We start from the raw sequence: 15264 nt of genomic DNA, 5'->3' as shown, positions 1-15264 counted from the left end.
ATGTAGTCAACATTTTGGGTCTACAGTCACTATGGCAATATCAAAAGATTTGATTGCTTCCTGTGCAGAGGGGATGCACTATATAAAATGGTATAATTATTTTTTTTAATTGATATATTGTATATCTTTGTTAAAAATATAATTATATGTATGACTGTTTATCTCTATTTTATTTTATCATTTTACTTAAGAATATTGGAAATAATTAAATATTGAAGTTAAACAAAAAGTATAAACTCAGATTTTTCTATTCTTTTTTACCTTTATTGAGTCAGTCGTTCAAGTGACTTTATGTAGACATCATCTTGCACTTTGCCATGGTCAGACAGTTTCCAGTTTAAGTGTATTGTCACTTGACCAGTTCTTGAAGAGAAATGAGAAGTTTAGTGGATGCTTGCATTAATATTGAATGTCATGATGTCTGCAGCATCACTTCTTTGCATAACAATGAGCTGATAGAGAATGAGATACACAGTGCAATAAAAATGATCAGGAAAAGGAAATGAAACTTGTTTGGGGGTGTTGCTAAGTTTATTTTGGAGACATTCGACCTTGAAGTTGTTGTCAAGAGTTTACAGTAATGCTTTATGGGCTAAACATACTGGTTCAGCAATTCTTCTTGTGACATGGCTACGATGCCACTAGTGAAGTATCAGTTTGCAAGTCTAACATGCCTTTGCACAACCACAACTGCCAACATTTGAAGCAGAATGACATGTAGTCCTCCCAACCAAATTTTACAAAATTTTCATGTTCCCATTGATCAGTAAAATATATGAACATACCCACCTTTTTCCACTGAAGTTTAAATTTAAATGGGTCCAGATAATATATTTGGAGGCAGGCTGAAAGGTTTTGATCGCTACACATTATGAATTTAAAGACTCAAAACACTGATTCTTCTGTGTACAAGTTTTACATTCTATCAAGTATGGCACCAGCAAAGAGGTACGGGAATGTTGATTATTATCACAATACTAACATATATTGTTCCTTTCTGACGTCATAAAACTTTACAAAAAGGGATTGTTATTTAAACTAAGTTTGTGTTCACTTCAGTGACTAATATCCATGCTGTAGAGTTTGATATTGTACTTTGTTTTCATTGCATATGGTTCTATTTCTGTAGAATCTTGTCCTGTGCTTGTTTGGCACCGCAATTTCATCCAGTAAAGCCTAATAATATACAGATAACAAAGTAACACTTGGATGTTGACAGAAGTCATATGTAGTTTTCATTTTAAAATTACTGACATAATTTAAAGTTGTTTTCTTTATCCTCTGTGCAGGAGGCAAAGGCCATGATGGGTGACAATGCCCCAGACCAGGATGCACTAACTAGAAGTCAGCAGAAGAAGATAGAGGATATCCAGAATGAGGCAGTGTCTCCAGCAAAGAAACCCAGAATGTCCAAAAATGTGACTATGGTCAACACTGCCAAGGTGATTGACAGCGTCCTTTTTATCTTGTAGTTTTAATACATTTTATTCAAATTTACTTTCAATTTGCTAGTCGTCCAGGCGGACAGAGAGTCCTTTTCTTAACTTTGGGAGAGTTTTCCAGAATTATTCTTAAGTTGAAAAATAGTTGGGGGTGGGGAGTGCTCTTTTCAGACATGGCAACAGTATGGACAACAAAATTTTTGTCCTGAAGGTCTGGAAAAGTATTGAGTTTTCTGCTTAGTCACTTTCAAAGCTTGAATACAATTTTATTCTAAAGAAGAAACATGTCCATGTAGTTATGTACACTTTGAACCTTTCATGCCCAGAGTTGAATAAGCAAACATGTTCTTACATATGTGTCTAGTTGCAATTACAATGGCGCTTAAACTGTCGGCACTTTTCTCACAGGAAGGAAAAGCCTTGTTGGAAGACGAGAAGCTTGGGGACACAAGAGCTGAGACAAAAACTAAGCAGGAAAAACCAGTAGCCCCAAAACGAGATAGTACAATCAAGGCCACTGTTAGAGAAGGTATGGAAGTGTGTGTGGCTATTGCGAAATTAAAAGTTTCTAGCCATGTGTGAAAAGCAGTCCTATGAAATAACCCCTGTGGTCAAATACCTGTGTTTACCAAAATGAACTTATATCTTTGTTAATATATACTGATTCATTTTATCAGCTTACCTGATTATATGGTTTAGAAAAAGGCATTGAGAGTACCCCTTTCTCAATGCGATATTTTTTATCATTTATCAGATAATGGCCGTTAATGAAGAGGACAACATGGTTACCGTGCTTTTCTTTTAGACCAATACAAAAAATGTGTTTCTGGTTGGCACTGTCCCATGTTTTTAATGGACCTAGCACGCCCTACCCTCTTCAGGTAAACATCACATTAAATGTTTTAAAATAAAAACAACCAGCTTACCCAATGTTAAAACCAGTGCAATAGGAAACAAATTTTCAATTTGGCCTCATACATGACATGGTGACATCTTCCCCTCCCAACTGAACCACCCCACCCCACCCCCACTCAGTTGCAAAAGATGGGATCCTTAAAAGAGGCAGCTTACTATTGTTTTTGATAGTTAACCTGTCCATAAGACCAAGTGAGAGATTTGTAATGCAGAACTCGGGGTTTGAGGACCTTTTTATACTCATTGCAGAGTTTGTGGAGTTGACTTTGTCTTCCATCACTGTTTTTTTGTGAAACTAAAGTGATTTACAGGCTAGTACAAGTTTAGTATTCTGGTACTAATCAATGTGGAGTTTGTCTATTTGTTGAAAGAATTGGAACTAGCTGCTAGAGCAGGTTAGTATACATGTACATTTTTCGTGCAGTTTATTGTAATTATGACATTTTCTATATGATTTTTTTTTGCTTAGATTTATTTATACCACTCGGATTACAATTAATGGGAGATGGCAGATATGGTACTACACCCTTACCTGTAATGTAGGTCAGTTTGACCCACATTTTATGTTCCACAGACTTGGATTAAATATTGTGCTTTTAGTGTACACTGTAGTAGTCTGACTCGTGCTATGAAGTTGCATAAGAAACAGTATCATTAATTATGTACTAATCTCTGCTCATTAAAGTACCTCAGCTTTGATATTGAAACGAGTGGGTTTTTGATATTGTTCTGTGTCATGTATACTCTCACAGTATATAGTTGAATGGTGTGCTGGTACAATACTGGCAATATTATATAGTTCCTTAAAGTTTTAATCTCGAAAATCCTAAAATTTTATTTTCTCGTTAGAACCTGTTTTTTTATTTTTTTTAAAAACAACTTCCAAAATACCTCAAGAAACCTACATAAATTGCGAAAAAAATTGTTCTGTCCTGACCTCTCCAAAAATGGTTTCAATGCCAGTCATAAACAACCGTCTTGTTAGTACCTAGAAAATACTGGCTGAGTTCTTTCCTTTTAATAATCATCTTGTATTTGTAATTAAAGATAAACAATTTAAACAGTCAGGTCTGTTTGCTACCCATTTAACGAATTCTCATGTTTATCACATAACGCTTCACATAACATCTTTACAGACATTTTCAGTAAGTATCTAGATCAACCAATGATCAGTTACATGATGGTTTTTTTACCACAGGATAACAAGTGTGCAAACTAAATATCATGTGCAACTGTTTCGGTTTTCAGCCCCAAAAATAGAAACCAAACTTTTACTTGCATAACTGAAAGTGAAGGGACAATGACAGATTGTCTGTAAAATGATAAATTTTTCAAATGTTCATTATATTAAAATACCGTATATACTCGTGTATAAGCTGACCCCCAAACTAAACAGGTATAACCACTGAAAAGTGCATGACCCGCATATAAGTCGACCTACATCACAAGATGCACAGGGTAAGTTCTAAATGCACTTGATTAGGCAAAGTTGTGTTTGAAAAGTTCATAGGTATGCCTTAGACTATGTTTTACAAAACTACGGTAATCGTGTTACTATTAAAGGAATAAACGGCAATTACACATCAATGTACTTGTATAGTTACTGGTCAGAATTCCCTGTTAATAACAAGCCAGTTTCATGGTTTTAATGAGTATCTGGCCTGTACTTGTGTCGCAAAACGAAAGAAATTCGCCGACTATTAACATTTTAGACGCCGAAACATCAAGCTTTCCATTGTGTGGAAAGTTATGCTGTTTTGTTAGCTAAAACACAAAACTAAAATTGAATGCTGTTTATCTTAGTTGAACTATATGAGAATTTTAGCCTTTATTATTACCACTCTTCGTGAACATGTACATTATGATGGTTTTATTCTTTGTACAATTAAATGTGCGTACCTTTTTAAAAATATTACCTCAATTTGTAGGATCGCTTATATCGTTGAAAATGAGTAACTTGTGATTCAACGTAAATGAAACAGCTATTGAGGACTAGCTGAAATGTTATCTGGAAGAATGCAGTTTGGTCAAAACAATGAATAAAGCAAAATTGGCATCTAATATGTTTGGGAATAAGTAAGGATTTAAGTGACGCTATGCATGCTTTGTATTGTTAAGTACTGTACATTATAGTTCAGCATGTTCTCCCTGGTAAACTCAACTGGCCCGCGAATTATGAAGTCTGTATTTACCGTTATTTAACTTCAAGTTGGAGAAATCAGAAAATATGCATATGCAAAATAACAACAAAGTCAATCATAGTACTTTATAGCAGTTTAAAAATTATCGTGTCAGGGAAATTAACTTTTTTTTTTTACATGCCTATGTCATAGGACATGCAAAAATAATTACAGTTTCGTGTCCCAGGATTTGTAGTCATGACAGTAGTCAACAAAAAGACCTAAAAACCATTGGCCCGCAGATAAGCTGACCCCCCCCCCTTCTTCCAGGCCTTTTTTTTTTCCCTAAATTTTTCGGCTTATACGCGAGTATATACGGTAATGAAGTTTTCTTTATTCTAACACCATATCAAATGACTGTATGATGGACATCATCTTACTGTTTTATTTACCTAAAGTATTATGAAAGGGTAAGTCAAACATCATTGAACTGGTTGAACAGATCATGAATCACATGCAACAGTGGAATGGTAAATGTTCAATATATTAAAATATTGAAGTTTTCTTTATTCAAACACAATATAAAATGATGGACAGCTTGCTGTTTAATTTATTGACAGTATTATGAAAGGGCAAGTCAAACATGTAACTGGATGGACAGATAAATCACATGTGACAGTGGGATGGTAAAAAGTGCATTTTTTAAATATTATTTTTCCAACCAGCAAGGTAGAAATCAACAAACACCAAACATCCATACTTTTATGTCATAGTAATTGTATGACAAAAGCTATTTTAATATTTGTTGAGGAGTAATGTCCCACTTTAATCATATTTTGATTCGTCTGGAATATGATGTTTTTGGAAATGATGGGAAATTAATAATTAACAAATACATATTTTATGTCAGAACTGACTTAATTTCACAATAGCATATGTACATATATAATAAGTAATATTTATGAACAATTAAAGTCTGAAATGCTTTTCACTGCTGCTTTTAATGAAGCACTAGCATCTGATAACAGACTGTACACATAGCCTTATCTGAAGTCTGGGATCAGAAGAAAACTTAAGATAATAAATGTGGTTTGAATACCCGAAGGTTATGAAGGCGCAAGTGTACATCAAGTTCAATACATTTCTCATCATAAATAATGTTGTTTATTTCAAGGATGTTGTACTGTTTCCATACATTTTTTCTTTCTCCTCTGCTTTGTACCACTTTCAGTTTTGATGGCTTGGTGATTTACATAGTGTACTATAATTTACATAGTGTAGTATAATTTATTTTCATTGGGCTCAATTTTCGTAGTTTTGTATAACTAAAAAAAAAGAAGAAAAAAAGACATTTTCTTGGATACTTAAATTCGTGGTTTTGCCTGTCAAAATTTGCATATTATTGGGTATTTCTTTTCATGGTCTAACCTCTACAATTGCCAAAAATAAAGAATACAAAATAATAAAACTAATACCGACGCAAACGGCAGTCACTTTAATGTTTACAACAATACTACCACCTGTATGAGCACAAATTAAAGACCTGGCAAGTTTAGTACTTCCACTGTATTTTTGACCAAGTGAATAACATCAGTCAAAGCCAACACAGTCAACAACACTAAAACAATACTTCCATCTCTATGAGCCCAAATAAAACACCTGTCAAGATTAATCACTTTGCCATGTTTTCGTTCGAGTGTTCAACATCAAAGGAAGCCAACGCAGCCAACAACACTAGGCCAGTCAGTTATTAAAGTACATATGAATGATCTCTTACTTAAACCATTGTCCATCAAGTTGCACCAACAGTACTTTCTGATATCATGACGTTAACACAGTGGCTTAAGAGTGGTAACATTCAATAGAGAACAAAAATTAAAGTTAGCCTCCTTCTCCCCCCCACTGAATGGATAATTGCAGCTCATGCAACAATGAGTGAAAGTTTGGACCTGATTATCATTGGTTTTGAGAAAGCTGGACTTGTTTAATTCAGCAATTTGGAGATTTTTTACCTGAGAAGCATTTGAGTACCATGAGATTTGATTGACACAATGTTGATACAGTGGCTTTGTCCAAAAATCTGAAGTGTGAGCTTTAATACTCTGCTGTAATTAGTGTATATACATACTGTTTCATTAATAATAGTGTTTAAAGAAATAGTTATCGTATTTTACATGATTGTTGTTCTTTTGGAATAAAAATGCATGGATAAAATGAAATGTGCTTTCAGAAGGATTTAAATTTTTCAGCAACAGTTGCACTGGAATGAAGGATTGATTTCAAGAAGTATTAAACTTAATTTTCATATACTGTTATTTTGCATATTTTTTTCATTTTCAGTATTACTATTGTTTGAATACCTTATGCTTTTTCTCTATTTTCTCTATGTCCTTACTTCCCTCACATATCGACTTAAGGCAGTGAATGTAAAATTATGCCTATTGGATACCTTATCGAATGTCTGCATGGAAACAATATAAAATGATTTATTATTCTCGTTTCAAAAGGTTAAAATAAAAAAATGAAATAAACACATGTAAAAACTAATACTTAATTACCTTGAGTTATCAAATACTAGTAGCTGTGTTAATCTCTAGGAATGAAACAATAAGAAAACAGGGGTGGGGCATCCTGCTTGGCTCATTTTTCATTGGGGATTTAAATTCTTGGTTTGAGGAAACAATGAGAACCGCAAAGATTGGTACCCTATGAAAATTGATGATACTTCATTAAAGGGCAAAGTGACGTATATATTTTTATGAAATGTCGAATGTAGCTTTATGTGGGTATTTATGATCTTCTGACTTTCTTCTATCAAACCTACCTTACATAAAATTAATGACAGCATTTGAATTATTAAGAGGGTTATCAAGTAGATTACTGGATTGGAAACAAAAACAACAGGACCCATCTGTCAAGTATCAATTGGTACTGGCAGTTTAGGCTAACGTTTGGCACAATTCAAGAAATCAAACATGCTGCTTATGACAGTTGTCATACTTGAGATAATGCTTCACAATTTCAATAGGATTAGAGGATTTTGGACTGCTAAATTACTTGGGTTAAGAGGGTGTTAAAAAGCCTTAAGGTGTAGACAAAAAACAAATTTAGCTGGATAATACCTGGTATCCATATAGTAAGAGTTTGAATAAATGAGAGCCTAACAGGGTTAGACAATCAAGCTCATGGTGATTTGACTCTTGAAAGTTGAATTTGCAGTTTGAGTATGTCAGGTTGGTAAATTTCCATCTACATGGGTGAAAGTTATGACAGAAATTCCATGTTCAGAATGTCCCCACAGTCCAGTCTTCTAAACTGTGCAAATCCATTGAGGTTTTATGGAGGGAGTAGGAGATTAAAGTATTTAGAAGGAAAATAAACAGTCAAAGCTAGTGATGAATTGCTAAGCAAGCAAATGGAAGTTTTCAAGTGGTATTCAGTTAAATCTAGGCTCCTTGTATGTGTTCTGGTGAATGACAAGTTAATGATTTATTCCATAATGCAGTGCCCTTTATGGAAACTCTGGCTTATGTTCCACTGCTATTTGATTCCTACATTTTCCTCATAGGAAGGATAGCAGATAGAGAACACTGAATTATTTGAGACACCTCAGCCAATTCTAATTATTTGAGACATCTCAGCCAATTCTAAAAGTTCAGAATATCTGGTGATAGTTATCTAATTAACCATTGTGGGTACATCTTAACTTTTTTATGCTTACGGTTGGTGTTAGAGCATTTTTGAAATAGTGTACATGTACCAGGATATTACTAGCAGCATAAGTCATGTGTTGAGATAAAGAAAGCACTTTTTTCTTTCATATTTACGATCAGAAATTTATGTATGAATGATTCAGTGGATGTATGCATCATACTGAAGAATCAGAATTTTGGATTGTTCAGCTAAATTGTTCATGCAAAAATATAGTTTCAAAATTGCTTCATTTTTAGCTTCACCCCCAGACCCCTTAACAGGATTTTCCCCTGGGCCCACAATGGGGCTCATCCAGCCGCCATGACACCGGGCCTACTTTTCAGTATTGTGGTTTTTCCCGAATTTAACCCATGCATCTAACATTAGAGATCACATTATAACATGTCTGACCACGTGTGTTTTCATCTTTACCTTTCGTTTATTTGTCACTTGCAGCTCAGTACCTGTTGCAGTCAGCAGCAGTTGATGTAAGTGAAGGAAGAAGAACAAGGTCACAGTCACGTGGTGAAGCCCCCAAGCCTGCAGTGAAGAAGGCTGGTACAATGCAGACCACTGCTAAGGAGGGGAAAGAGTTTTTACAGCGTGGCAAGAAAGGTAGGGGGAAGAAAGACCTGGATACTGTTGCAGAAAAGGAGGATGATGGAGAGGAAGAGGAAGCAAATAAAGATGCAGAGGAAGAAGCTGAGAAAGATGAAGTAGAGAAAGAAGTTGCCAAGAAAGATGCAAAAAAGGGAAGGGGCAGGGGGAAAAAGGCAGTAGAAGCAACAAAGGAAGAGGAGAAAGAAGGGGAAAGCACAGAGGAAGCTTAAGGATTAAATGTTATTAAATAAAAACCTGTTTCTTCAGTGGAAACAAACAGCCATCATGTAATTGAGTCAATACTTGTTCATTGTATTTTATGATGTTCATAGAATATTTACTCCACATATTTGTCACAACTTGGTCATTTATCATCATGCTTTCATTTATTTGGCAGTGTCTCTTCTATTAAAAAAAAATCAATCATACTCTCTGTGTTCCACTTGAGCACATTATTTTTACCTTGTATGTTTTATCTTTTATCAAATGTCCATGTACAGTCTGGTTGAACTTTTGTTTTTAACAGGTGTGGAAATTCATGTACATTTCAGCATTTCCTACACTATCTACATACGTAAATTGTTAGGCAAGCATCAGAGAAGTTTTTTTTTCTCCCCCTTTTTTCTCTCCGTGTTTTAGATTTGCTACAGTCAGGATATTCTGTTCCCATTTTGGACACATTTGTAATATCTGACATCACTTCTGAGCAAGTTGCTTGATGTTTATAAGTACTTGTTTATCATGATTTGGTCAGTTAAATGTGCTGTACTTGAAGTAGGTCCTGAAAAAATGTTTTAAAGTTTACACCATGCTACATTAATTTTGGATTTGTGACATGACATCAGTTTTTCAATAACTCCAAGACAGATATCCCCAAAATGAACCTATCTTTTAAAAATAATATTGTTGATATGGCATTACCTTAAAACATATATGTACTGAAAGAAAAGTATGGATCTTCTACAAATGTTTCAATTTTTCTTAATGTAATTTACTTGTCCACTTCAGTTATGTTGCAAATTAGATCCTGATCCAAGCAGTTTATTGAATCCTTACAAGTCCAGTCCTTTGATTCCACCCTGACTCCCATCCTAATACTTATGAACATATTCATTCATGGTATTTTATTATAAATTGACAAGATTTTGTATTGTTACATGTTATAGGGGTCAGTATGAAATATTGATGTTGCAAATAGGAGCAAATAATGTAATGAAAATTACATTTTTACTTTATGTACCTGTAAATATTTGCTGTTTATGACTTGACCTGTTAAATGATATTCTGTGAACTTGAGACATGTCAAGATAAGAAACAAAAAATAAAAAAATAAAAAACAATTTTGATGCCGAATAAATATTCAACATGACCATCATTTTTGAGGGTGTTGGCAGTGTGCCTCGCTTTCATCTCACTTTTCATGTGAAAGCCTGTAGATAATACATGCTTGAAGTGGCAATCGAAAAATTACTTAATTTTTAATTTAGTATGGTTGAATGTTTTGTATCTTTTGCAAACTTTAATGTTTTAGGTACATGTTGACTGATTGGTTTTTAATGTCTCTTTAAGCACATTTTTTGGCCCTATCATGCCAAGGAAATTCTGATCAATGTGCCTTTCTCAAGAAAACACAGATGCAGCTGACCGGGCAGGTCAGGTTTAGAAACGACAGTAGTTGGATAATGGGTCTAGGTCTGTACCAATTAAACTAGTATGGTTTCTATTTTAGGTAGGCTGTAAGACTGCACAGAGGCAAGATATGTAATTAAAATTTCACATCATACAGCAACAATTTGTATTTGAAATCCTAATTCATGTAAACTTTGAAATATGAAGATTTGGGTTTTGATGTATTTTGGTGTTGGTGTTTGTAAGCTCGCACTTCCATCTACAATGTGCTGATACCCAGATAAAAGTAAACTTGACATTACTGCTTGCAAAAGAATGATCATGCCAGAAACTTTTAAAAACAAGATAGTCTTGTTTTTATTTTTACACATGTTGGATATTTTTATTTAAATGTGATAAGTATTCATTGCTTTATGCAGGAAAGAAAATGATATATTCATCATCAAGTGGTAATGTGTATACATCTAGTGACAATTTCTTTGAAAGTAATTTTTAGATAGCTTTATTTTGTGCACAAAAGCCGATCACTGTCAAAATGAGTTTTTAGTATGTTTTCCATCATGTTCATGTCTTTTACGTTGTATGATTGTATGAAGATATTGGTTATTTTTGAAAGATAGAATAAATCCTTTTTAATGATGATCATTTTGTTTTCTTGTTGGAGAATATAAAGTTTTATATGCATTCTTATTTGCTATTCCATAATTTTGAAAAATAAATTATACAATATCATAGCACCACAATATATAACATCATGTTAATTATTTCTTTTGGTTGGTTTTAATGGTGCTTTTTGTATATTACAGCTAATTAGATCTTGTCAACATTCAGAGCTGACTTGTGATTAGTTAGCTGTGGTGGACAGATAAGTGAAGTGGGAGTGGCATCAGTTTTGGATCAGCAAGGATAACACAACAGAATCGATTCCTATATAGGTCCCCTGCTAGGTCTGCACCCATCATAGCGTGGATGCATCTTAACTTTAACAGCTACGGGTATTGCAACTACATTTTTTACATTGCATGTGTTACACTAACTTCTGTGTGCAGTCACCTCTAGGATAGAGCTGTGGTGCCCATTGTCCCGAATGGCAGAGCCTGTTCACAAATCACGCCAATGTACACAAAAGTCTTGATCCTTTATTTTTTAAAAAAAGTAACGAAAAGGACATTTAGCGAAAGTTGAAGCTATGTGCAAGTATTTGCAGTCCTTTCAAGACTTTTTCTGGTAATTTATAACGAATCAGTTTCTGACATACTGCTAGGGTGTTTTGGTCCTTTCTTGTCTATTTGGTAAGTTGTGACATAAGACCGGTTTTCAGCATATAACATGCCGTTATAATCAGACAGTCTGTTTTGTTCCTTCACAGTCTTTTCCTGTAATCTGTATCATAAAAGTTTCACGCCATTATTCGTAATGCTTCATTTCACTTGTTTTCTTCATGATGTTCTTGTTTTTGTTTTTTGTTTCTCGTTTTTCTTCTTCATATTAGATATCTGTGACATTTGTGATTACTTGCAAACTATAATCGGTAGTGTTTCTATAAACATTTTTGTATTGTGTCACACCATTGACAGTATAAATATTGAAATTCATCTATGTATTGACAATATCAAACCACTTCTCTCTATCCTTCACAATTTGTAAGTTTCAACATTGGCTCCCTCTATCAATAATAACTGATATCTAGTTTAAAAATGAACATTAAAAAGGAAATAGCCATAGATAATAACATCTAGCTTAAAACTGAAAAGTGAACACGAAATAGCTATCAGTATTAACTGAAATAAAGCATGAAAATGAATAGGGACTGGTTTATAAAGATGAACACTATAAAAGAAATAGCTATCTTATAAATGAACACTGAAAAGGCAGTTGCAATGGTTATGTCTTGGTGATTTGCCTTTCAAGTCCTAAAGATTACATGGGCAATATTCGGAGTTAGCTACAAACTCAATAAGGTAGTGCCAACATGGCATCACCAAAGTGGGGACAGGTCAGGAGGCTCCATCATTCATCACATGTTAGCCAATTATTTGACATGTTTAAATATTTTGGCATAAGTGAAATCTTTGACATGGCAGTACGTGATGAATGATAATACTATGATGTAATACAACAGACAACTTTTGGAATGTAGGTTCCTACACAGTCACTGTTTTGTCTAACTTCAGTGTCCTCTTGATTTTTTTTCTCCACTTTAATGTTAAGATGATTGATGTATAATATTGTCTACTACGAACAGTGTAAATGTACAGTCAGCAATATACTCTCATGATTGCTTGGAAAAACCCTCAGTATGGTCTATTTTTTAATGTGTTCTGTGGTCCAATCACTTTCTTGTTTTACTTGAGACAGGGACCAATCCAAGACTCGACAGAAGTGTTAGAATCGTGTTACCTCCCTTGCATGCAAGGGAACCTGTTGTTATCATGCAGTTATACATGCTGGCTGATGGGGGTGGGGTGGGAGCTATCTGATAAGATACTGACAAGTTACCATGGGGGGGGGGGCATTTTTTAAATTTATGACCCAATAGCTTGAAAAATTAATTCTGCTTTGATTTGCTGAAAAAGAATTGTATCCAGTTCTCCCCTAAGATTAAATATCCTGTCCCTAAGTAATTCTAGTAATGGGATTTTTTGGTTCATCTCTGTACACATTTTTGCATAGTTAGGGATGACATGTAGTGGTTAAAAAAAAATTCAATCTTGTATCTGACATTAAGGGACAGTCCATTTAATATTTGGGGGATTGTTTTCATTTTCAGTTCCCGGCCCAAAATTATCTTGAAAATATATTTTCGTGCTCTGATTTGTAGACAGGCAAAATAATTATATTCGTTGTATTTGGTTGAAAAATAATTTTAAGTTTTAAAAAAATATCTCCCCCTCCCGCTTGCACCTCAAGTTCAGCCTGAATTTCACACATTACAGATAGATGCTTCAGATGTAGATATCAAGATATGTGGATGAAACTGAGCCTTAACTGAATTACAAGTAAAATGACCTGTGTCTTAGTACCCTTGATTCTTCATTTGCTCCTACCATTTATGGACAAGAGACCCAATCTAGTGCCAGTCCACTCCAATTGTACCAGAATTGTGGCTACTAAAAATCTGCAACTATGACCCTATCACTTGTCAAATATGTTTTAGATAAATACTCTATTTTCAAAATCTCTGAATGCTGTCAACTGTTTTAGGCCTTGCTCCAATAAGACTTCATTCACCCTTGAGAATTTTAATGAAAACCTCTTGATAAACTGGATATTCATAATTACAGCAAACAAATAAAAAATCATTTGACTGGACTCTTTCGTCTTTATACTTGCTGTTGTGCACTGTTTACTATTGCTGGAACAACTACATACAAACATACACAAATACATTTACACAAAGTTTGCAGAATTATGCATACCAATACATGATAACTTGTAGTAATGAGTGACTTGGCCACAGGTAAACTGCTATTTTAGAATTTGATCTGCAAACAGTTTGCATGATGTGACAGTATAGGGAAAAGGGATACAATAAGAAAACAAAATAGAGTCATCGGCTGATTATTCCGTGTTCAAGATTGTGGTATGGGTACTGCCATAAAAGGAAAAAAATAGAATACTTTGTATTGTCACTAAACAATCGACATTTACACTGTATATTGTTATAGCTGTACTACATAGATATCTGAGCATACTTATTCATACATTTTCGATATATAGACAGACCTAAACAAATTGCTTGATGCCCAGCAAAGTATGGATTCACACAGCATCTTTTGTTGTAGACTAGTTCCAAAGCCAGCATGTGTGTACATGGTGGCCAAGTAGGGCAGTACTGGAATGACAATGAATATCGAGGGAAAAACCTAAAATATACATCATCTTGATACTTCCCAGCCATATTAGACCTGGCGAATTAGATAATAAAACAAGGTACAGATTAAAATCATAATGCACTGTCATATTGAGGATAGTAATCATAAATATTAAATAAACAAACATTCATTTATTCCCACTGTGAACCTTAATTAACAATAATATGACACCTGGCAGGAATTAGAAATGGAAATATATAAATTTGTATGCATACATGTAAATTACAGAGCCAGTTACATGTCAGCAATATATCAAATTTTTTATAAATATTACATATAGTGGAGATCTCGGATATAACAAATAACAAAACTGATACTATCACATGCAGAAAATGATATCGAATGTAATAATTGCACTGATCAAGGACATTGTAACAAATTATATTAGGTAAGGGGTATCGCGCATAAGTATATCAATTACTGATCAAGGACAATGTAACAAGGTACATTCGGTAAGGGGTATCACACATAAATATATCAATCACCAACCTTGGACAATGTAACAAAGTATATTATGTAGAGGGTATCGCGTATATAACTATATCAATCACTGACCTTGGACAATGTAACAAAGTATATTAGGTAAGGGGTATCACACATAAATATATCAATCACCGACCTTGGACAGTTAACAAAGCATAGTAGGTAAGGGGTATCACACATAAGTATATCGATCACTGACCAAGGACAATATAACAAAGTATATTATGTAGAGGGTATCGCGTATATAACTATATCAATCACCGACCTTGGACAATGTAGCGAAGTATATTAGATAACGGGTAGCACACATAAATATATCAATCACTTTCCAAGGACAATGTAACAAAGTATAGTAGATAAGGGGTAACACACATATAAGTATATCATTCACTGACCAAGGACAATATAACAGTATATTAGGTAAGGGGTATCACACATAAATATGTAAATTACTAACCAAGGACAATGTAACAAAGTATATTATGTAAGGGTTATCACGTATAAGTA

At 34.1% G+C, this 15264-nt stretch overlaps 1 protein-coding gene across 2 annotated transcripts in view; it reads left to right on the top strand.

The window, feature by feature from the left end:
• The window catches only part of LOC149781397 (uncharacterized), a 33239-nt gene extending 22198 nt beyond the window's left edge, over positions 1–11041 (top strand). For both annotated transcript variants that reach the window (XM_089935492.1, XM_089935491.1), the window contains 3 exons: positions 1290–1442; positions 1851–1971; positions 8627–11041. In XM_089935492.1, coding sequence (XP_089791618.1) covers positions 1290–1442; positions 1851–1971; positions 8627–9000 — 648 coding nt within the window. In that variant the 3' untranslated portion in view covers positions 9001–11041. The remainder of the gene's footprint in view (positions 1–1289; positions 1443–1850; positions 1972–8626) is intronic.
• The last annotated feature ends 4223 nt before the right edge of the window (positions 11042–15264 follow it).

This window comes from Sinohyriopsis cumingii, chromosome 15 (genome assembly GCF_028554795.1).
Source record: "Sinohyriopsis cumingii isolate HCF-2022 chromosome 15, ASM2855479v2, whole genome shotgun sequence".
Taxonomy (NCBI): domain Eukaryota; kingdom Metazoa; phylum Mollusca; class Bivalvia; order Unionida; family Unionidae; genus Sinohyriopsis; species Sinohyriopsis cumingii.
Note: the sequence above shows the minus strand (reverse complement) of the source record. Positions and strands in the feature narration are given on the sequence as shown.